The sequence below is a fragment of the Oreochromis niloticus genome, linkage group LG6 (assembly GCF_001858045.2).
Source record: "Oreochromis niloticus isolate F11D_XX linkage group LG6, O_niloticus_UMD_NMBU, whole genome shotgun sequence".
NCBI lineage: Eukaryota > Metazoa > Chordata > Actinopteri > Cichliformes > Cichlidae > Oreochromis > Oreochromis niloticus.
Genome location: NC_031971.2, coordinates 37,472,549 through 37,496,700, shown reverse-complemented (window position 1 = coordinate 37,496,700; position 24,152 = coordinate 37,472,549). Strand labels below are relative to the sequence as shown.

Below are 24,152 nucleotides of genomic sequence, written 5' to 3'. Positions count from 1 at the left end.
TCAGATTTAGCTTCTTCTGAGGTAACCGTTTAAGACTATAGCAGCCGTCCTCCGTCCTCTTCCTGCTAAAACATTCAGCTCTCTGAGGGAAGCCGAGGTCACACACGTGATTAAGGGTACCAGTCATGAGGTTTTTTCCCCCGCTTTTCTTTAGGAGCATGGAGAATAAACACATCAAACACATTCAGTTGCAAACAATTTTATTATTGCAAATTATGATTCATCATAAGAAGCCTTTATTTTTTCCTCTGCACACAAAAGCACACGGTGCTCCACGTTCTCACAGAGCAGCTCAATCCACCTCCAGCAGCGCAGGAAGAGACACAGGGGATCAGAAGTGATTATGAAAAGTGCTTTTACACACTTCTAATTGCAGCTCCACTGCAAACTATGTCAAGAGAAGCCTCTGGGATCCCATACATAATAACTGCGCTGCCTTCACTGAACACGTCAGGGTGCCAAAGAACAGAGACATGAAAAAGTTGAATCCAGAGAACCCAGCTGGTGGTATTAGTCTGTAAGATTAGACAGCTCAACTAGCAGATTTGTGACTGATGTCATTCAAATGAAAGAAAAAGAAGCCACGTTCAGTCAGTGTGCTGCTGCAAAACATAAATTATCAGAGTCACAGGCGACTGGTGCTCGGCTTCAGATCTAGAGAGGCATGGCTTAAAAAAACAGAACAGAAGCAAACATCAAGCTTGAATAATCTTCCATTTAAAAGCCTTTTTAACAATGCAAATCATATTTATTGACAAAAAGGCGCTTCATTTTTCTTTATTTGCTTGTTTAAGCATGCCTAATGGCATAATCTGTCCAAGTAGCACGCATCCTTTAAATCTGTCCATCTGTTCGCACACACACACACACACACACACACACACACAGAGACACAGTGTAATTTACCAGGATTCAATATAATTTTCTTCTTAACAAAATTCTCCATATAGCCAACATTTGTTTGACATTATCTGACATGTAGACGGTTGACTGTATAAAACGAATTACATCCATAGAAAAGTGAAGCGTATTTATTTACATGAGTAAGTGCATCTTTAATTAAAGTCCCCATCTAATTTTGCAGTTTAGGTTTCAAGAGGATACTGCATGTTACAAAATCTCCAGAAATAACAACAGGTTGAGCTTATAAGAAGAAATATGCAAATAGACAGTTTCTTGTTGAGCTTATAAGAAGAAATATGCAAATAAAAAGTTTCTCTTTTTATCTGAACTACCAATATACAAAATGAAAACAACAACAAGGGTCCATTTGTACATTCAAGCATCCAAAAATACAAATATATGTCATGTACATTTATACAGATGCACAGCTGGTACCCAGATTGTTACGCTGCTATGTATTCCTTGAACGTAACTGTGAGGCAGTTTGTGGTAATGTCCGTGATGACTATATTCCCAAGGAAAGGTTTGAAGGAGGGAAATGTGTCCTCCGTTTTCTGTTCGTGGTTAGAAACGGACAGCGACTCGGCGTTCTCCTCTTCTGCAGGTTGTTGTGTTTCAAGCTGAGTTTCTGTTTGTGTGTCAGGCTCTGTTTGTCTTTCCTCCTCTGTGCGTGTTAGCGCCTCAGGCTGTGTGTGTGTTTCGGGCTGGGCTGCCGTGGGAACTGCAGCTTTAGGCCTCGACTTGACAATACTCAAGTCAATGGGCTCCACTTGGTCCACATACCCACAATCCTGCAGTCCGGGGTGACCGTGGTGTCCATTTTGGTCGATGGTGATGCTTTGGACAGGTGATGATGCTGTGTTGGGAGCGCTTATGCTCCTGGAGCTCAAAAATCTTTTACTACCCTCACGTTCCTCGCCATCTGTGTCAGAGAGGTGTCGCTTTAGCCCTTGAAACCCACCTTGGCCTTCTCTTTTGTCCTGTGATGAGGGGACTCCCCTGTTCAAAGGCCGGGAGAGCAGATTAGGCTTGGTTGTCAATTGCAAAGGCTGATCCTCTGGAAGCTGGCCCTGACCCCTGACCTCAACATGTTTATCCTGTTCCGTCACAGTTAGCTCCGCTTTCAGTGACGGTTCCTTTTCTTTGGGGCAATTTCCATTAAATCCAGAACTGAGAGATGATGCTTTGTCTACGGGGCTTTTAGCAAATCCATTGATGAGGCCGAGCTTTTTGACGAGCTTCATCTTTTCCAGGTGCTTTTCTGCACCGTTGTCAGAGCCTTGCAGTGGCTTTTCAGCAGCATCACACTCGCCGTTTTTCACTTTAGCTGGTTGCATCCCATTTTCCATGTACTTGCTCATGACAATAACAATCCGGCCATTCTTGTTTTTGTTCTTTACGATCTTTAGTTTGCTGCTGCTGACACCGTTGGGCTGTGGTAAAGCGTCCTCCTTAGGTTTTGGCTTCTCTGGCTCTTTGTGTCCGTTGAAGTTTGCTGGAAGCTTCTTCAGCTCCATGGTGATATCCTTCACTTTGGTCAGACAGCCCGAGTCCTTGTCCCGAACCCACTTTTGCTGCAGCACCGGAGGAAGGTTATACTCTTTGTTAGCCAGCTCAGGAGCTTGGACGTCTTGCTTGGGTTTAGCAAATATGGGCTCGTGGACCTTGATGTCTGGCTGGTAGTGATGATGCTTCTTGCTGTTGAGCTGATAGTAGAACTTCTTGCCGTTAGCCTGCTGCTCAGCCTCACGCTCCCTGCATAGCGGCTGGTACTGGTGGTGCTTCTTACTGTTCAGCTGGTAATGCTGGGGCTGCGGACGAAGCATCTGGATGGGGCTGGCGTTCTGACAGCTGTCCTCATCCAAGGACGCCTCTTGTAGGTCAGCCAGGATACTGGACCTCCTGGCAAAGGAAGGCACCTGCGAGCAAACACAGTAATCAGCATTATTAAAAACGCCCAAGCCCCATCGATAAAGAATTAAATGATTTGTGTTGTTTTAATGAGCATTTAAAATAAAGGGCATCCCTCTGAGCTGGGAATTTGATTAATGATTAACAGTCTCCAGTTTCTATACATGTGTTTTTGGTCGGGTACAAAAAAGCTTTCATTGGGCCCACGAGCTGCAATGAAGACACTGTGCTTGGAATGTGTGACGGGGCTCCAAACGAGCACAAGGTTTATTTCAGGGGCCTTGGGTCCATGTTGACACAGCCCTCCTACAGATCGCTCGCAGCTCTCTGAGCCACCAGCCCGGCCATCACAGTGACATTTCAAAGTGTCTCCCGTGGCTGTGACCTCAGCTTGGAGGAATGTCACTGGCTGCTTTGTGTCCCGGCATTGACTTTATCCCATGTGTTACCACCAACACCCTCCTGAGAGGAACAAAAACATGCCTCCGAGGGGATCCCTTAGCCCTTTGGGCCAGTGATTGATGCATTAATTGTACAATCGCAGTCACCTAACTGCAACTGTTAGGTCAGGAAAACAGATTCCTATAGAATTTAATGAAGATAACGTCCCTCGCTCATTCAAATTTTCACTCCGTAAGTAAGCCAACACCTACATTTTTACAAATGAAGCTTGGTTATTTCATCATACAGGTAAAACAAAACCCTGTGGAGTAAACCATGATGGGTCATCTCAGTTTAAAATAGGGAATACTATATCTGTAACGACTCTTATCAGCCTTGTTGACTGATACCCAAATACATTTACAGATGTCTGTGGCCAATATTAATCTGCCGTGTCACATGACTTTTACGTTAAAAAGATAATGTGTAGTGGGTTAAAGACGAAGATGCTTTTATTCATATTTAAATAACAACAAGAACAAAAACAAAACAGAAAAATATATTATCCACATATTTACTTGGAACATCTGCATCTAGCACAGCTTTCATAATCACAGTTTGAAAGCCACAAAATTTGAGTGTGAAGCCCAAATGTTTAACAGGCAGGGTCTAACAAAAGGAGCTTTGAGTTGCATTGTGGGTAATGTAGGCTTTAATGGTACCAAAAGCTTTAGCCATGTTAGAGACGAAAACTTGTTGTTTTTTTAGTATCACAACTTTCATGCCATGTTTCATCATTTTCACATGATGAAACGTGACATATTTCACATTTTCTTTAATACTTTCTGAAATTTCCTGACCTTAGAGAGGGAAGTACATATAAAAATGAAACTTAAGCATCATTCATCATCACTGATGATCAAGATTAGTATTTAGAATCCCATTTTGAGGTATATTTCAGTGTGAGAGTGTGCTGTGTGTAAACAATGCTATTTGAGCTGCTGCCTTTTTGATGTTCTGGTTAATAAAAAACTGAAAAACTGAAGTCCTGTTTCCTCGTTATATTTTTTTTTTCTTACCTGGACCAGAAGATGTTTTGGCTTGGGCCCTCTCTTGCGATATCCCATCATCTGCTCTTGACGTTCCCTGCGGGAGAGGAAGACAGCAGCCAATCAGTGAACCATGACACAGAGAAGAGTTGCAGTTGCATGGCAACACGACGTCATGGGTGTCCTCCTCATGCTCAGTTAGAATACGCTGAGCATGCGTTACACTTCCTGATGTAAGGTGAGCATACATTTTTATTTGTTTATCATATATTTACCTGTCCTCACCTTTGTTTAAACGGGATCAAATGTACATTTATCCTCAGCTGCTACAAAAACTAAACAGTCAGTTTATACTAACACTCAGAATCCAGTAAACAAACTCTATCCACGGTGGAAGATAAGGGCCAACCCCTCTCTGACTTTCCTCAGTCTCCATCCAAGTCCCTCCAAGACAGTAATTCAATACCGCAGACAGGAGTGATGTCAGATTCCTCCCCCACCCTCCCCCCTCACATCTAATTACAATGACGACTCAGTGTATTTTCATAGCCTGGCATTCAGACGATTTGGCTCCCCCGAGAGGCACGCAATTAGTTTCAATAAAATCCCTCCTCTTTGGAGCGAGCGAGAGATAATTGCGAAAACAGCCGTAGAGTGAAGTCGATGTTTTGCCTTAACGTGTGACCTGCGCCTGAAAGGTTGCTGTAGGCAAAAGCTAAAGGAGACTGAGAGAGAAGCCAGTGACAGTTTAACACAGCATGCATTTAGGAAATTCAATTACACTGCCCTTCACATGGAGCAGCCTGGTCAGCCACTCAGCAGAGTATTTAGTATTTGCCAAACAGCTGAAGTCACCAAGCTAGCCAACGTTAAAGGGTAATATTTGAATTTTTCTGATATATAACGTTTACTAAGATACTATGTAGTTCCTTCAATCTTGCTTTGCATTTGCACCGTCATCACATCATGAGCCCATTACGTAAAGATGTGAACCATAATGTAAACTTCCCCTCGACTCCAAAATACACTTTGCTTCATGTTCCTTCAGACAGATATTTAAACTCTACCATGCACAATGATGTAATGTGCAGAATGTGACTCTAAATTATTTTCACATTCGTCTGCTGAGGTTTCTTTGTGCCATCAGAATGTCTGACTTTAACATGTGTGCAGGCAAGCTGGATTTATAGCACTAGAAACTGTGTAAATGCAAATCCATAAGCAATTTAAGCAATGTGAAAGATGCAGATACTTTAAATAAGCAGTACACCTATACTACTAAAGAAGTATAATCTGACATAACTCTGTCTCGTAGATGTGGACTGATCCTAGTACTAGACTTTATTGATTTTTAATGGAGATCTTTTAGTTGAATATTAAGTGTAATTCATCTCTGAAAACTGGTGGTATGTGTCTCATGTCCTCAGTATCTGTGTTCTTTTCTTTGGGGCAATTTCCAAAAACGGTGCACATCAGAAAATTCAGGGGAAAAAAATCTAACCCGCAAAAAAGTCAATGGATCAAACAACCTTTGGACAATCATCATTCACTTATACAGTCATGCTGTGGAAAATGACACTGGTCATCTGGTGATTGGATGGCAGGACAGCAGGTAGCACTTTAGCAGGATAACCTGATGCCGACACTCAAATAACTATCAGGTGACAAAAAGTAGATGCGCAACAAAGTGGTTCAGTTTGATCTGATAACCCTAACCTGAGTTTAACCCTAATCCAACTCTGATGACACAGGGTTTAATCTAAAGACAAACATTAAGGCTTTTCTGTTAACCAAACTCAACACTTCTAAAACATACAGGGAGAACCTCCTTTACTCTCTGGGGATGGCTGACAGATATTTTATGTGCTGTGACAAAAACTGGAAATACAGTGGATTAAACCTGTTCCATCATGTTTTTCAGCAGCTTGTGCACTGGTGAAGCTTCTTTATCAAACTAAAAACGTACCTGTCTTGAAACGCATCAAGTAGTCTTGGGTCCAGGATGTTCTCCTCTGGTTCCCATGTGTTGTATCTGTCCACAGAGGAGAGACAGAGCAGTGAGTGCATGCTGGCCAGTCAAAAACGGCTCACCATAACAGGCACTGGCTGAAGATACCCAGGTGACAGGACCTAATTCAATCTATTACTTATAAAATCTCCCTGGAGTCATAATTGTGGGCGTACATGTAAACAACATGCTGAGACGCTTGTCCTCCCTGTGGATACACGTGTAATAAATCATGGGTAACTTTTACGCACGGCAACCGGGGGAGGAAACAACGGCCCGGCCTCCACACAAATCTCGATACGTGGCATTTCTTAAACATAGTGTTCAATTATAGACATGTCTTCCTCTAATTGGCACACTGGGGATTGCATACATTGGAAAACCACATCCATCATCGGGGCCAATAAACGCGCCGAGCGCCAGGAGCAAGAACGCGCAACCCCCCGTACGCGCGCCCACGCACAGAAAAATGCAGACATTTACACTTGGGCACAGTTTCTGTTTTGGATGTGGCGTCCTCGTTGGGTGTATTTCTGTTATCAAGTGCACTCACCTTGGAGACCATCCCCGCCACTTGACCAAATACTCAACCCGTCCCTGTGAAGGAGGAGAAACGGGATAATGAGCGTAACGTTACTTTACTCCGCGCTGCACAGTCAGCTGAAAAATATCGAATAACAATAATAGTAATAATAAAACAACATATGCTCCGCTGGAAGCAGAAGTGAAAAAGAAAAATCAGCCTCCTTTCCAAGTGCATGTGTGCACAAATGTCCTTCGGCGCTCTTGTGACAAACCTTTCTGCTGCGCTTCTTCTCGATGCTCTCCACCGCAAAGACGTGCTCTCCCGCGGCGGGTAGCTCCATTTTCCGATACAAGAGAAGCCGCTCTTCTGCTTTTTTCCCCCCTCTCTGCTTTTGTTATCGGACACCTTATCCTCGCTTTCAGCCCGTTTTTCCTCGCTGCTCCTCTGATGTGAAACACAAGACTCCCCCCTCCTCCTCCTCCTATTTTCACTGCACCGCTTCCCTCGCTTTCCCCCTCAGAGGATCTCGCTCTGCAGCCGAGCTCGAGCTGCAGCCAGAAAACACTTCATGCAAATAGCCGTTGGTGTGACGTTACATGAGGGGGAGGTTATTGGGGGCGGGGGTTGTTCCCGTGCTGCATTCGGAGACTGTGGGAAACATTGTAATCACGACTTCAACGGCGCGTAAACGACATGAAAAAAGCTGTAAGGGGCTGATGTAGAGGATGTCTTTGAGAAATTTGGGGAGGGATGGAAATCAAGGCAAGAACTGGTAGCTGAAATTTTGTTGTGGGCTAATTTATTGTGCCCGGTTATTAAGACCAACCACACATGAATGGCGTTTACTTTTTTTCTGTAGAAAAACAAAAATATGACACTAATTTTGGCTACAAGGGAGTGTGTCTAAGCTTGTACCCCTCCAGCCTGTTGGTTGGAAGTTCTGATATACTTAGGTACTCCATGTCTGACTGTGGGGAGATGCCAGTGTGTGAAATCACCTGCTCTTCTGTTTGTTTGGGTGGAAAATCACCTACAAACTACCATATAGGATGGCTTTACTTCCAAGTGAGAGAAATACAGTGATGACGTTACCATCTTGGATTTGCATTCTAAATAAATAAATAAACATTTATATTATTACAACGTTTTTTTTCTTAGATTGTGATAAACTGTTGGAACCATGAATAGTGAAATGCTGTGATTTTTTAAATACATATATACATATAAAACTATGTATGAAGGTTTCGCGTTTTTGCGGAGCCTCTGTGATACACCTGTCAGAAGACGCATTGTTGACATTCCACTTATTTTTAAGGTGTAGCCTGATTATTATCTGTTTATGAGCAATGGTCTCTTTATACTGAAACAAAAGTGGGTTATTATCCCACCCTTTTATTGGCCCACGTGAGATCAAATTAGACTGTTTGTGACTAAAGAACTAACGTGAGGGTGACACGCCTATCCGAAAAACAAGTGCACCACACAACGTGACTGAGGTTGTAAAAGTTACGAGCCAAAATAAGAGCCTGAACGCCTCACCTACCCTCCCTTGTCGCTGAACACGAAGCCAGATCTAACTGGAAGAGACTGCTATGAATGGTGAGTGTTTCATCCTGAAACGTGATGGCCCGAATGTGCTGCTCACCAGCCCGAATTCAGCAGCTGGGCAAGGCCTTGCAATTAGTGTTGTATTTGCAGGCACAGCACATCGACAGTCCGAGTTTACACCAGATATTTTTTTCTTATCTTTGCGCCTTCGCACTTAATAGCACCTAAAGCGCTATCAAAAATGTATTTATGAGGGCCACAGGATGAGTTGGTTAACCTGAGATTGTATGTTCAAAAGAGGCTCAAAATGAAAACCATCCACCTGAAAATACACAACAGGCCCAACCAAAGTCAAGGCCAGAGCCCATCTGACATTGATTTATCACCGCCACCATAACAAGGCCTTCTCTATTACGGCAAATGCCACTGAAACGGGAAAAACACATTCCCATCCGAAGCCCTGTAGTGTGGATAACGCGATGATAATGCGGCATGAATCGTGACCCTGTGTAAAGTTAAATTGCGAACAGAGCCCCTGCGCTGCTATGCACATTACAATGAATAGATTTCCATATCCTCCCTGAGTCAAGGTCACACAAAGAGATGACATTTCGCATGGCAGCGTGTCGCGGGGATTTTCTGCTGGATTTTCGCGTTGTTAGAAGATAGCTCCTGGTTGAGTGGCAGCCGATGTAGGTCACCCTCTTACTCTAGCCCCCGGTTTTAACTCCGGAGGGGTTATTTCTGACTGAGCCCCGACAAGACAGGCACCAGCCGGTTCCATTATTGTCACGGACAGCCTGAACCAGCTCGGGCCTGAAGCTGAGGGGGGCACACGGACCTGCAGCACCAAAGCCGACGGTTTGTGCTAGAAACGGTTGCGCTTATTTGCACCTGAGGGAAGGTTGAGGATTTTGATATAATTAGACGGACACAGAGGAGGTTACAAATAACATGTGCTGTTCTTTCCCGCTGTTGGCACACGCAGCTCTCTGTTCACTATTATTCTTTACATTTAATCCGAGTCTGAAGGAGGAAGTCATTTCATAAACATCTATTCGAAAACAAAAGCGTAAAAATGTCACTGCAGCCCCGGCCGCATTGTTTCAGACGGCAGAACTAAATAAAATTCAGCAGCGAAAGGGTTAAAGTGCAGAGTTCCCGCAGGCTGCCGCGCTGGGCCTATTGCAGGCAGGCACGGCGGTCTTTCCTTATAAGGCAATGGGCGCAAATCGGCGGTGAATTATCGCCTGAAATGAACGAACGCAGCGCACTCGCACTTCTCTGTTTACCCCCCAAAAAGCTTTTCATATGTACAAAACATTCAATACTCATCAAGTCGGCCCCTCTGTGCTGGGCTGCACAGCAGCCTCGGCGCGCGCACACGTACAGCGCCGCTCGTGCGGTCTGCTAATTCATCTGCGTCACTCCTGAATTAAGGATGAGCAGAAGAGCCGAGGTCGCAAATTAGAATCTGGGGGTGAAGGGGAAGGTGCCAGTGCCAAAACGTGCTGGTCAGAGAGCTTCTACCAAGCGTCCGCGCGGCCGTGCACGTGTCACCTGTCTGCACTTCAAACCTGATGATGTCAAAACCTGAAATATCTCATCTAGGTATCATATTTGTCTTCGAGCATAAAAAGGCTGCTGGCGCCAAATGTTGATATACGACATATTCTTTTTCTTTTCTTTTCGGTTTTTTTTTTGTCTCGTGTTTGGGGAACATGGGCACGTGCTCCAGGGGTGGGTGTAATGTGATGGCGCACGTGCGTGTTGGTTATTAACGGTGTGTCGGAAACTTTACCTGAGCAGCACCGCGCGGCTGCATTTGCGCTTTTAAAATGCGCCAACGGCAGGAACGAAAACCAGTGCAATCGTCGGCAGTTTAGCGCAAATCAGCCCGTTTCTTTCCAGCTGCACGGGCGCAGTTTAATTAATATTTCGGCGTTAATTCCTCCCACAGCCCGGGCTCCGTTTTATTTTAAAACCACCTGAGAAAAAAAAGTGACGCAGAGAGAGAACAAACAGGTCTCGCGTGATTGGATTCGCTTTTGTCTCGATCTCCTTCTAAACTCATCCTCATGCCAACTTTCTGTTTAAAAAAATCTAATAAATGCATCAGGACGCTGCAGGAATATGTTGGAAGTTTCTGCCACATTCCCATTAAAAAAAAGAAAGAAAAAACATTTCTGTCTTCCTTCGTATGTGTGTGGACAGGAAAGTCCTTTAGATGGAAAAGCCCGACGTGCAGGTGCCAGTCAGATCTGTGAAATCAGTGCTTGTGAGAGGACAGGATGAAGGGAGCGCACTAACAGGAGAAATCCACAGGAAATTACAGAGAAATGAGCTCATTTTGAAAGGAGAACGTTTAAACCCACTCCTGCCCAAACCTTCACTCTTCTCCACCTGTAATGAGCTGCTTGTTTAGTCTTAATAGATGCAAACTTTAAGTAAATCCGCTTGTTTTTATGAGTTAGAAGCAGTACTTCCCCTCTGCTAAAAAACTAAAGCGCATGATTGCAAGTCTTTGTGTCACACAGGGGGTAGTTTGAAGTAAAATAATGAGTGGATTCATTAGTGACAGGGTGAGTGGAGGGGAAGAGGTGACATTACAGTTAGAAGAAGTGAAAAACAAAGAAACAAAAGAAAAAAAAATCTTCCTCATGCATCACATAAGTGTCTTAGATGCGTGATTTATATGAAACCAATGCAAGTTTTCAGCAGGTGGACACGAAAGCTCATGTTCATTTACAAAAATCCTCCGATCCCGAGCATTTGATGACGCTCTTTCTCTGAGTGGGAACATCTGATTAAGATGACATTTCCACGTAGGAAGACATGACGCTCTGCCTGCATCACAGCGCAGTGCTGCAGATCCGATGACAGCAGAGGAAAAACAGGAGATGGAGGGATGAGTTGACACGAAACAAAGTCCAGAAGAAAAGATTTGATTAACGGCAGTGAAGGGAAAGCTGAGATCTAGATGTGTAGTTTCAAATCAACTACTGATTGTTTGACTTCTGAAGAAAGAACTTGGAGGGAAAATTCAGATTTTGTGGAGTTTCCATAAATAAGTCATCTGACCTTAACCACAGAGGCATTTAGTAATCTTAAATCAAAATATTTTCTGGTGAAAGGTCAGCCAACTACCACGGCTGACATCCTTTAAGTACATATTAAGCACATAAAGAAAAGCGCTGCCTTGGAACTAAAAGCTTTACAATTATTTAATCAATTGAAAGGTTTCTTTAATGTAGGAGAAAAGCAGCAGACCTCAGACTCTCTGACTGAGACCGGTTATAAAAAAAGTAAGGATGACAGACTTCATTCACCAAATGATTCCAGACTTTTGAATTATGCAGATTTTCACAAAGTTTAAAAATACTGCTGTTTTTTAAACTGTTACCTGAAACTGAACAGTTTAAACCAACACATGTTGAGTATAATGGGATCTGCGTTATTGGTACAAACTGCTGCAGTTTTGTTGTTGCTCACAGCCGAACAGCCCAGTCTGTCATCTCTCTATTTCACTGCATATTTCCTTTTCAGCTGGGATTCACCGCAGCTTCTTTTTTCTCACCACAAAGATCAAATGAGTGAGTCAGCGCTGCACTACAGACAGGTTTTAATGCCATTCTCAGCCTGCGCTCGTGACATGTTTTACTGTCTTTGGTAGGCAGTGACGGCTGGTGGGAGGGAGACAAAGAAAGCGTGATTCATAATGTTTTAACGTGAATGGACACACGGATTGTTCAAATCCCTAATAAATATAGCGCGTACAATAATGTTAACAAAGATTTCTTCAAGGAGACTTTCACATTTGGTTTGAAGTATAATTTTGTAAATATGGCACATTAACTTTGTAGTATTTTAAATCACTCTACACATGTCTGACAGTTTCAATTCATTAAACAGCTTACATGTTTGATCTTTGAGCCTGAAGTAATTAATTAATACATTTTGCTGCTTTGGATTTCATGAAATGAAATCATCTAAGAAGTTTAGAGGAGACAGGAATGTTTAGTGGAAATGGTATAAACTCTGGGGAGCCCAACCAGAATATTGTTGGTTTAATGTTTTATTTTAATAACCCATCATGTCTTCTTTTTCAATCATCTAAAGGTTAAAGGGCTAGTTCAGCCCAAAAAGTCAGATTTACATATATTTCCCTGGAGTTTGTTTATTCACCTTGGTCGTTTTAGTGTGAGTTGCCCAGTTTTGGAGATATCGGATGTAGACATGTCTGCCTTCTATTGAATGTAATAGCTCTAAATGGCTCTCACCCAGTGGTGACCGGGTGCCAGAAGTAGATTTGGAAATTCCAGCTGCCGTGTTTTTACCCAGAAATCACAACTAAAAAATGAAAAAAACTTTGCTCTAATGTTTTATTTCTTATTTTGTCTGTACTTTTTTTGGGGGGGGTTGTACTCTGTCATAGCCTTTTATCTTATATCTTATGTTTTAACCTTGTTGTGAAGCACTTTGGTGTACCTTCAGTTTTAAATGTGCTATATAAATAAAGTTGTATTGTCTTGTATTGTAAAACAGCAGTTTTTACAAGCAGGAACCCGGGCCCAGATAGTCCTCACTGAAGGCAGCTAAACCTTGACAAAAGCAGTATTGAGGAAGTCTGAAATAATATAAAACAACAACTCTGGTTTGTTTTTTCTTGTTTTTTTTACAGTGATGATGACTTTGTAAATAAAATACTGGCATTCTAGTAATACATGCTGATCGGTAGGTTAATGACACTGACCTGCTCCCTTGATGAGCCCCACTTAGAAATGATAACTAAAGGAGACATTAGAAGTGCAGCTAAATGGCAGCACAAGCTTAAACGTGTTGGTGAAGCTGAGTGCTATCAGCACGCTGCTGCTCACTTCATGCCATAAAAAGTAGCTCATGGTATCTATAATGCTCACAGAAAGAGATTTTACTGAACCCTTCAAAACTAGAAATAGAGCTATATTTATTGTTTTTCCCCCTTTGAAAATGAACCCTTTAGCCTCATATGGCCCCGTTCATTCATCTCATGAGCGCCCGCCATGAAACCAGAAGTCCAGAGAGTGGGTGTTCTTGAGCATTTTGAAGTTCTTTGCACAAGTGTCTCCAGATGTGTGCATGGACCCTTCCTTCTGCAGCGTGATATAGTTGGTAGGGTGTAGTTTGGAGAAAATAGCTGGTCACAGGAGGATGATTTCTGGAAAGAGGCACTGGTGCTTTGAGTTTTTAAACTAAACTGTCTGCCGGTTGTGTGTTAGCTGGAGAGGCGTAGTCCTTCTCATAATCATTTTCATCTTTCACAAATTTGTCTTTCCAGACATTTCTGATTTCACTGAGGTGTTGTATGGTGCAACAAAAGTATTTGTTGAGAACACTGTTCCAAGCAGAGTTGGATTCTGGATTATCCTTGTCAAAAGAAGGTGGCTTAAGAAAATGTAACATCTCTTATTTTCTGATATATTCAGACAAAGTTACTGCAAAACATCATTTGGTGCAGAAATAAGAAATGAGGTGGTCCTTAATGCCTCTGCGGGATTAAAGCCACGGAAGGCAGATGCTCTTTGGACTAAAATGTGTTGGGCAAACAATAAAGTTGCTCTTTATTGTTTTGCTGGAACCTTATCCTCCTCAGACTTTGTACTCATCTAATATGCACCTTAGAAGTAGCTGAAGTTGTGCCAGAAACCACTGCTCGTTTTAAAGTTTTGAGCACCAAAAAGCGAGTGTCATTCAGTTTCATGATATTCAAGAGAAGGGAAACAACTCTGCAGCAGATATTTCCAAAAGTGCGCAAACCAAACTACCAAAATTGATAAGCAGCACTCCAGGCGAGAGGGAAAACATGACCGTTTGATTTTGGAGTGAACTGTCCCTTTAAAATGAAAATTAATTATAGCTTTTAAAGAAATGTAGCCCAGTAAAAAAAGTACTTTATTTTCCTCTAGAATAAAGTGGAAAAACTCTAATAAAGCGCGTCAAAGCTACTTAATGATGTGCGGTGATGGAAAGATGATTTTATAGATGGAGTGAAACAGCGACCCTGTCATAAACGCCTGTCTTCAGAGATTTGTCTCTGTGGGAGTTACTGTATGAAAGCCAAATGAAATCCTGAGAGCCTCTTCTAAAGAATCTGATTTCCCACCGCGTGTTGGCGTGTGACAAATGTTTTTAACCTGCTGAGGCGACAGAGTCAATTCGACGGGATTCATGGAGTCGCACGTGTTGTCTCTTCTTCTGAGTATAATTCAAAAGGATTCAGAGATGCACAAAGCGAGCCTCGCGCATAAATCACTGGCATGTAATTAGAGACTCAAGGCTCCGTCCCGATATGCAAGTTATTTTTATCTGGATTGTAATGACGTGGAAGCTAATAGGTGAGCGTGACTCATGGGTTAAATGAGTCTCTTGAGAGGCTTTGCTCAGGCTTTCTAAAGAGACCTCCTGCTTACGTCAGCAGCGGCAACCTGCCCACGACGCAAGCTGTGAGCCTCTCCTGTGCATTTTAGAGTGGAAGCAGGAAAGATGTGCTCCGGCATCGCAGTGACTCAGCCTCCCATCTAGACGTGTAATTGATAAAGATGTGTGTGTTTGTGCGTCAAAGGCAGGTACCAGTCATGAGCAGTGACCACTGTGCCGAGTGACTCACAGCAGCAAAGTGTACATAATGGATCCTGCGCCGATAGTGACGTGAGCTGAGCCTCCCGCAAACATCACATGGGCGCACACGCACCGAAACTTTTTTATCAAATCTTTAAATTTTCCAGTCATTCCAGAGTTCATCTCCCATCCTGCCTGACTCACTCAAAAGTCCATAAATGCGAATATTGACTTCAGTGTGCGGTTTATGACTAATCAGCTCCAGTGTACCTCCTTTGGTCCTCATACAACAAATGAAAACAAGAAGCTGCCAAAAAAATAAGAGCAAGTTGAACTGTTAAACTGCCTCCTAGGAGATGTGTAGTAGCATCGTATACCTGCTGGTTCTTTGTCTTTCACACTTCCACCTGATGCCGCTGATGCCAATGGAAAGCGGGATAATTATGTATTTGGCAGGGAGCGGTGGAGCCGACATGTGCGTTGTTGGCGGGGAGGCTGGAGGAGGGACAGGGACAGCAGCTGAGTGCAATCATCTGGAGCCTGGCCTTGTAGTGGACACATGGTTTGGTTTGATGATCTGGTCAGCAGGTCATGAGAGGAGCAGACGTGGGCATGTTTAATACAAACACACATGTGCTTAGTCAGAATGGGGCAGGGAATTTGCTGGACTGGCCTGGCAGGCATCCTGGGAAAATATAAGCATGTGAGGAAGCTACAGTGAAGTGCCAAACAAAACACAGCTAATGCATGCCATAACAAGACGCTGACTAATTTATAGCCTCAAAGTGAGCGTCACGCCTGAGTGAAAGTCTATAAAAACGAGAGATATCAGTTTTCATTGTCTCCCATACCAGTGGATTGTCTGTTTTACTGGTAGTTCTCAGGTATTGTCAATGAATAATAACATTTAATTAGCTTTTTCCATTGTGGGAGGCATGAGTGCTGCCTTTCATCGTTAACATCAACCTGTAGTGTTAGCTTTAACTCTTTTTTTGTTTTTGTTTTTTAAATGGTATTTTAACCTTTATGGTAAATTGAAATCTTCTGTCTGGTGAACTCTTCTCCCAAGCAACACTTTTCAATTTCTGTTGAATGAGTTGCTTTAAGGCAGCGGTCCCCAACCCCTGGGCCACGGACCGGTAGCAGTCCGCGAGTTGTTTGGTACCGGGCCACGAGAGTTGAGGCTCGGGTGTGAAATTTATGGTTTTCAAGGTTTTTATCGTTAACTCGGTTTCCCTGGATCTTTTCCTGTGTTGTAGTTTTGTGTCTTATTTTGAAAGAAATATTTACGTGTCACCATAGCGACCAGAGAGCATTAAGGGGCAGAGAGGAGGATGTTACTCTCAATGTTGTTGGTGCATTTCAGGAGGGCACTGCTAATAAAGTTACACAATTACACAGTGAATTTGCGTTTATTATTATATTTACAAAATACCACCGTTTTTGTCTCGGTCGTATCATTTTATTTTGTTGTATTTATCCGCGACACCTTAAAGGCCGGACCGTGAAAATATTGTGTGACATTAAACCGGTCTGTGGTGCAAAAAAGGTTGGCGACCGCTGCTTTAAGGTGCTCTCAGGCCAGATGAGATCTTCTCTCCAGTTTGCATGCCTAGATAACCTCCAAAGGTAGGCAGCCAGTCTGACCAGACTCAAACTACCTCAGCTGGCTTCTTTTGGCACCCTTAATGGTGACTCTAGCCACCCAACAGTGGAAACACTCATATCTCATTTCCACAGGTGAGTGTTGGAATGTAGAAGAACTGGCAAATCAAAAGTTTCAACTTCCAACTTAGGCTTTTTTTTTTATCACCACAATCAGATACAACAGCCACACCAAACCTGCCTTTCCACCTCATGCTCCACCTTCCCCGTCACTTGTGAATAAGATTCCTTGCTTTGAGCTCCCTCGCTTTGGGCCACCTCTGTACCCCAACCCAAACGGAGTACTTAGGCACATGCACAACATGCTCTTAAAACCCAACCCCAGTGGGTAGTGAGCCGAAAATGGACAAATGGTGGGTTTAATTGAATTACGATGTGTACATGTTTTTTTCAGATTCATACTTCATTTAATTCATTTTGTTTCCTTCTTAGCTGGTGACATTTCTTTTAACAAATTCGGAACTAAGAACTAATTACTGAGAAAATATAATCTAATGCACTGTCTCGAAATAGTTCATACGAACAAACATCAAATTGAATTCTGAGGATCTTTTATTCTTTTAGGTTCACCTTTTAAATTATTTATAATGTGAATATTTCTGATCAGGAGTGTTGAAAAACTATGGAGGACAAACGCTGAACAGCAAAAGCAAGGAGTTCTTGTCAGAGAAAGCTCTTCAGGCTTTCAATGTTTGAAAGTTGGAGGCACGACGTAGACTCTACGAGAGGTGAGAGAGACAAACAAATGTGCAACTTTCAGGAAAATGACCTTTGTCTTTGAACCACAAACAGTTGCAGAGTTTAAGAAACTGTGTCAGAAAAGTAAGGAGGAAAAATAAAGACAAGTTCATCTCCCTGAAGGCCTTTCTTCTCCCAGAGAGGGAGAATGGCAGGTTGAAGGCCAATAATGGAGAAGACTGGAGCTGCATGCCTGCAGAAGATCGATGACAGACTGTAGAATAAAGTGAACAGACTTGAGGAGCTCAAGGTGAAGCAAAAAGACTTCTAGAAGGTATAAAAACTGCTGTAACTTCACAATCTCTGAAAGCTCTGGAAGTCAAAAGGAGAGTGGTTTGAAAAGTTTGTTTGCCTGAAAGATCCTTTCAAAACTCCTTCAAGAAATGTCTCTAGTCAGAAAAAAAAACTCAGCAAACCAGGCGATAGGAGACCTGGTTGGTGCGGAGCAATCCAAAGAGGAGCTGGATAACCCAGGTCAGAGATTTGAACAGAAATAGATGAAAAAGGATTCTTGTGGCCAGTTTGCTAATCGGGGTAAGCGCATCCTTGAAAACATCTTGTGATGGGATTTTCCCAGTGTTCATTATGTCTATTAAAAGATAACCAGTGAACTGGCAACAGAGGCATGGCTGCCCAAGGCTCACAGATGAATGCTGGGAGTGACGACTGTCCAGTTCCACAGAAGAGCGATGCCAGAAAACACACAGCACTGCAGCTTCCTGCATACAGCTTCCTGCAGAGCTGCAGGCCTTGCGGTGAGTTTTAGAGGTGGATGAAATTCGCATGTGAGAATCAGAACTGGACCATGGAGCAATAGAAGAAGTGAACTCTGTGCCCCGTTTAGCTGGGAAGGAGACTACATCGAGACTGCCAGAGACAGTAGAGTTCTTGAGAACCTTGGTATCTGACATGTGGCTGTTACTCTCAACAGGTACCATCTACATAAATGTTGCAAAACAGTTACACCCTTTCAGGAAAATAATATTCCCAGATGCCTGTTTCCTTTATTAGCATAAAAAAGCATATCAAGTTCTGCTATCTCCCAAACATTGTTCAAAAGTGGTGTGAGGAAAAAAAAAAAGATCTTGCTCTTTTTCCCCAGATCTATGTCAAACTTCTATATACGAGTGAATCTGTAAGTATTACCACTGTGGTGTGAAAGTGTAAAGGAGACCAAATTGTGCCTTTGCATGGGAAAACAATTTTTGATGGCAAATGTACTTTAAGAGCAAAGATTGTCTTTTTTGTTGTTTTCTTTTTAAAGAGTCCTTTGCCTAGACTGCCTCGTAGACTGTAAATAAAAGATTTACATAGCCACTGTGATTTCACACACTTGTTAGTGAGGTCATGTCCTGAAGCTTCTGAGCTGAGCATTTTTGCCATCTTGGTGTTATGAAACCAGACATGATGAGCAAAGAGTGGATCTGAGAAGCTGAGGGACCATAATGAGTTGAGGGAGCCATGAGTTGTTTACCACGGAGCTTTATACAACCAAACTTTTCTGACTATCAGAGAAAATTTAAAGACCTGGAATTTAGGTCAATATACAGTCTGTGGTCGGGCTCTGTATGATGGTCAGGAGTGTTTAGTCACTGCTTCACAGTACAGCGTCCCTCTGGCTGAGTCGATCTAGCACCAGCTCTGTTCAAAGGCGGCTCATGTATCTTCTAGGTGCATTAAGTCTTACCATCACACTGAATTAATGCGCACCACAGCCATTCACCCAGCCGGTCTCCTTTCAATGGGCAGAGCATCATGTTTTCATTGTCTACAACCAGAGCTGTTGGTTTTGGGTGGGGTCTATATTGCGATCTTTCATTTGAATTCAGCGTTTCTTTTAGAAATCTGATAAACACAGATCATTATTGTCTGAGGAAACTCTTCATCAAGGAACTTCTGTCTGTATCCGATTGATTTGTTCCCGTATGAATGCAGAAAGAACATCTGGTTCTCAATGAGAAAGAATTTCCACATAAACCGATATTTCCTCGTGATGTTTATGGACACATTCAATTTTCGTTGCACTAGATTTATTTAATTATTATGAGGTTACATTTGCCCACATAATAGCTATGACACAGACACTATCAAACCAAAGCTTGTTTTAAAATGATAAAAACTGGGCTAAAATCTGCACTTCTGAGACTCTTAAAATTCATGCCAACCACTGAGGGTGCGTTTCCATGTGTGCGGCTCAAGATGAGTCTGAAAGACTGAAAGCTTGCCTAAGAGGAACCTTGAAGCCGGCCACATGAGAGGATGCTGATATAGGAGCGGCCTCCCTCCCAGCTCCTCTGGCAGCCTCTTCCCCTGTTGGAGCTGCTGGTGAGACAGCTGGAAGCCAGAGCTACTGTGCAGGCTGATGAGGCTCCAGCTTGGAGATAACCGCAGGAAGGCGCAGTGTGAGGAGGCAGTGGAAGAGGAGGAGAAGAAGGAGGAGGAGGACTATCTATCTCAGCCCTCAGGACATAACCACATCTCACTGAATCCATCCAAGGTGACAGTGAGAGAAGTGTTGGTGCGTGGTGGGCCCTGGGCAGAGGCAGAGGGGAGGGGAGAGTGGAGGGTGAGGGAGCCGGTACCTGCAGGATGAGAAAAGAGGAGGAGGAGGGTAGATTTTCTCACTTATTGGCTTGTGTTTATTGCGTGTGCGTGTGTGATCATGTGGTGTAAATGTTAAGAGCGGCCTGCAGCCACGCTGACAGTGCACTGCAGGGGGTGATTAGGGCTGTGCCATCCATCTCGCAGGCAGACTACAGCAGCAGCGCAGCAGCAGAAGAAGCAGAGGTGGAGGGAGAGAAAGGGCCCGTGTGGTAGATGGAAAGGGGGAGGATTACTAGCTAACACTGATTAGCTGGCAGCTTAACGACATGCTGTGTTTTCCATCTCATCATCAGCACATGACCTGGGGCTGACTGGGGGGGGAAATGAAATGGTATTTTTGATTATTTGTAGAGAAAAAAGGGAAAGTAGAGAGCTGGGTATGAATATTCAATTCAGGCCATTACAAGATGTCCTACTTGGATTAATAATAAGACGCTGTATTAAATTAAAATTACTATTTTTATGTTATTTCGTACATATTGATTGGTTTGTGAGTTTGGCTTATAAAATTTGTTTCTCAAATTTTACAGCAAAAATTACAATTTATTTTGTTGTTCACAGCATTTTGATTTTATGATTCATTTTTGTCAATACTTGGAGAGTACTGAGGAAAAGCAGCGAGCTACTGTGTAGTCTCAGAGCAAAATACAATATTTTTTCTTTTTGAAATAAGTCAGACTTGACTCTCTGTTGATTCAGTCTGCCCATAAATCATCTGAGCAAAATTATGTTAAATTCCATTGATTTATTTAGCACACAGTCAAAATCAAAATCTAAAACTCAGAGTGATGTTGCAGACACCACTCTGAGTTTCACTCTCACTTCTCAGTCTGAGCATCCCTGATTCCTCTCCTTGTGTCCTCTTCTTGCATCCTCACCACCACAGGAGGTGAAGAAGAGACATGAGTTGAGGCACCAGCATAATAAAATAAAATAAACTCAGACATCCTGGCTTTGGAGCCATCCATTTAAAGCAATTTCAGTAAAGTATGGCACAGCTGCTGCATCATTGGCCCGCTATTTTGTTACTGCAGAATTTTATGAGCTCAGATGTCAGATGAGCAAAAGAGTTTTCATGACAACTTTTGCATGTTGCTGTACTTTTTACTTTATTTCACATTTCCTGTATAGATGAACATTTTTGTTTTTATTCATTACACATGCAAATGGTGCAGGATGGAAACTTCATCATGGAACCTTCATCATGGAAACTTCATCATGCAGTCAGTCATCTTGGAACAGAAGGGACTGGGACATAAAAAAAACCAAACACCCATCTTGCCCCTGCGGGCGGTTTATCCTTCAAGCTCGGGTCCTCTACCAGAGGCCTGGGAGCTTGAGGGTCCTGCGCAGTATCTTAGCTGTTCCCAGGACTGCGCTCTTCTGGACAGAGATCTCCGATGTTGTTCCCGGGATCTGCTGGAGCCACTCGCCTAGCTTGGGAGTCACCGCACCTAGTGCTCCGATTACCACGGGGACCACCGTTACCTTCACCCTCCACATCCTCTCGAGCTCTTCTCTGAGCCCTTGGTATTTCTCCAGCTTCTCGTGTTTCTTCTTCCTGATATTGCTGTCATTCGCAACCGCTACTTCGATCACTACGGCCGTCTTCTTCTGTTTGTCTACCACCACTATGTCCGGTTGGTTAGCCACCACCATTTTGTCCGTGTGTATCTGGAAGTCCCACAGGATCTTAGCTCGGTCATTCTCCATCACCCTTGGGGGCATCTCCCATTTTGACCTCGGGACTTCCAGGTTATACTCGGCACAGATGTTCCTGTACACTATGCCGGCCACTTGGTTATGGCGTTCCATGTATGCCTTGCCTGCTAGCATCTTGCACCCTGCTGTTATGTGCTGGATTGTCTCAGGGGCATCTTTACACAGCCTGCACCTGGGGTCTTGCCTGGTGTGATAGACCCCAGCCTCTATGGATCTTGTACTCAGAGCTTGTTCTTGTGCTGCCATGATTAGTGCATCTGTGCTGTCTTTCAGTCCAGCTTTGTCCAGCCACTGGTAGGATTTCTGGATATCAGCCACCTCCGCTATCTGCCGGTGGTACATACCGTGCAGGGGCCTGTCCTTCCATGATGGTTCCTCGTCTCCCTCCTCTTTCTTGGGTTTCTGCTGCCTGAGGTATTCACTGAGCACTCGGTCAGTTGGGGCCATCTTCCCAATGTATTCTTGGATGTTTGTTGTCTCATCCTGGACTGTGGTGCTGACACTCACCAGTCCCTGGCCCCCTTCCTTCCGCTTAGCGTACAGCCTCAGGGTGCTGGACTTGGGGTGAAACCCTCCATGCATGGTAAGGAGCTTTCTTGTCTTTATGTCAGTGGCTTCTATCTCCTCCTTTGGCCAGCCTATTACCCCAGCAGGGTACCTGATCACGGGCAGGGCGTAGGTGTTGATGGCCCGGATCTTGTTCTTACCGTTCAGCTGACTCCTCAGGACTTGCCTGACCCTCTGCAGGTACTTGGCGGTTGCAGCTTTTCTAGCGGCCTCTTCATGGTTCCCATTCACCTGCGGGATCCCCAGGTACTTGTAACTGTCCTCTATGTCTGCAATGTTGCCTTCTGGTAGTTCGATCCCCTCAGTTCTGACTACCTTCCCTCTCTTTGTTACCATCCAGGTAATTTAGGTAATAGTTTGTCGTCCTTCGAGAGACGAGCAGAATAAATTAACAGCAGGTTGCAAGATGCTAGCAGGCAGGGCATACATGGAGCGCCATAACCAAGTGGCCGGCAACAAACATCCAAGAATACATTGGGAAGATGGCCCCAACTGACCGAGTGCTCAGTGAATACCTCAGGCAGCAGAAACCCAAGAAAGAGGAGGGAGACGAGGAACCATCATGGAAGGACAGGCCCCTGCACGGTATGTACCACCGGCAGATAGCGGAGGTGGCTGATATCCAGAAATCCTACCAGTGGCTGGACAAAGCTGGACTGAAAGACAGCACAGATGCACTAATCATGGCAGCACAAGAACAAGCTCTGAGTACAAGATCCATAGAGGCTGGGGTCTATCACACCAGGCAAGACCCCAGGTGCAGGCTGTGTAAAGATGCCCCTGAGACAATCCAGCACATAACAGCAGGGTGCAAGATGCTAGCAGGCAAGGCATACATGGAACGCCATAACCAAGTGGCCGGCATAGTGTACAGGAACATCTGTGCCGAGTATAACCTGGAAGTCCCGAGGTCAAAATGGGAGATGCCCCCAAGGGTGATGGAGAATGACCGAGCTAAGATCCTGTGGGACTTCCAGATACACACGGACAAAATGGTGGTGGCTAACCAACCGGACATAGTGGTGGTAGACAAACAGAAGAAGACGGCCGTAGTGATCGAAGTAGCGGTTGCGAATGACAGCAATATCAGGAAGAAGAAACACGAGAAGCTGGAGAAATACCAAGGGCTCAGAGAAGAGCTCGAGAGGATGTGGAGGGTGAAGGTAACGGTGGTCCCCGTGGTAATCGGAGCACTAGGTGCGGTGACTCCCAAGCTAGGCGAGTGGCTCCAGCAGATCCCGGGAACAACATCGGAGATCTCTGTCCAGAAGAGCGCAGTCCTGGGAACAGCTAAGATACTGCGCAGGACCCTCAAGCTCCCAGGCCTCTGGTAGAGGACCCGAGCTTGAAGGATAAACCGCCCGCAGGGGCAAGATGGGTGTTTTTTTTGTTTTTTTTATATATATGGTGCTCTTTCAGTCTGGCAGCACGGTGGCACGGTGGTTAGCACTGTTGCCACACAGCAAGAAGTTCAATTCCACCATCAGGCCGGGGTCTTTCTGTGTGGAGTTTGCATGTTCTCCCCGTGTTTGCGTGGGTTCCCTCCGGGTACTCCGGCTTCCTCCCACCGTCCAAATACATGCAGCTTGTGGGGATAGGTTAATTGGATAATCGAAATTGTCACTAGGTGTGAATGTGAGCGTGAATGGTTGTCTGTCCCTGTGTGTTGGCCCTGCGACAGACTGGCGACCTGTCCAGGGTGTACCCCGCCTCTCGCCCTGTGACAGCTGGGATAGGCTCCAGCGCCCCCCGCGACCCTGAAAAGGATAAGCGGAAGCGAATGGATGGATGGATGGATATATGGTGCTTTTTCAGTCTTTTAGACCACAAAGTGCTTTAAACAAGCCACATTTTATCCACATTTTATATGCACAAACACACACACAAACTCTGTCTTTACAGAGTTTGTGTGTATGATTTTAACATTTTATCA

General features: G+C 44.1%; 1 protein-coding gene across 1 annotated transcript; it reads right to left on the bottom strand.

Moving 5' to 3' along the window:
• Nucleotides 1-183: 183 nt before the first annotated feature.
• On the bottom strand, nt 184-7,333 carry LOC100712470 (E3 SUMO-protein ligase CBX4). The gene is made up of 5 exons (XM_025908197.1): nt 7,050-7,333; nt 6,806-6,849; nt 6,211-6,276; nt 4,275-4,341; nt 184-2,822 (listed from the first exon to the last, which is right to left on the bottom strand). Exons 1-5 carry the CDS (start codon nt 7,116-7,118, stop codon nt 1,347-1,349), a joined length of 1,722 nt encoding a protein of 573 aa, XP_025763982.1. The 5' UTR covers nt 7,119-7,333; the 3' UTR covers nt 184-1,346.
• Between the last annotated feature and the right edge of the window lie 16,819 nt (nt 7,334-24,152).

Coding starts and splice junctions, on each gene's coding strand:
- LOC100712470 (XM_025908197.1), bottom strand. CDS start 7,118: ATGGAGCTACCCGCCGCGGGAGAGCACGTCTTTGCGGTGGAGAGCATC. Junction 6,277..6,805: donor TGGCGGGGATGGTCTCCAAG/GTGAGTGCACTT, acceptor CTCTGTGGACAG/ATACAACACATGGGAACCAG. Junction 2,823..4,274: donor CAAAACATCTTCTGGTCCAG/GTAAGAAAAAAA, acceptor GTTTGCTCGCAG/GTGCCTTCCTTTGCCAGGAG.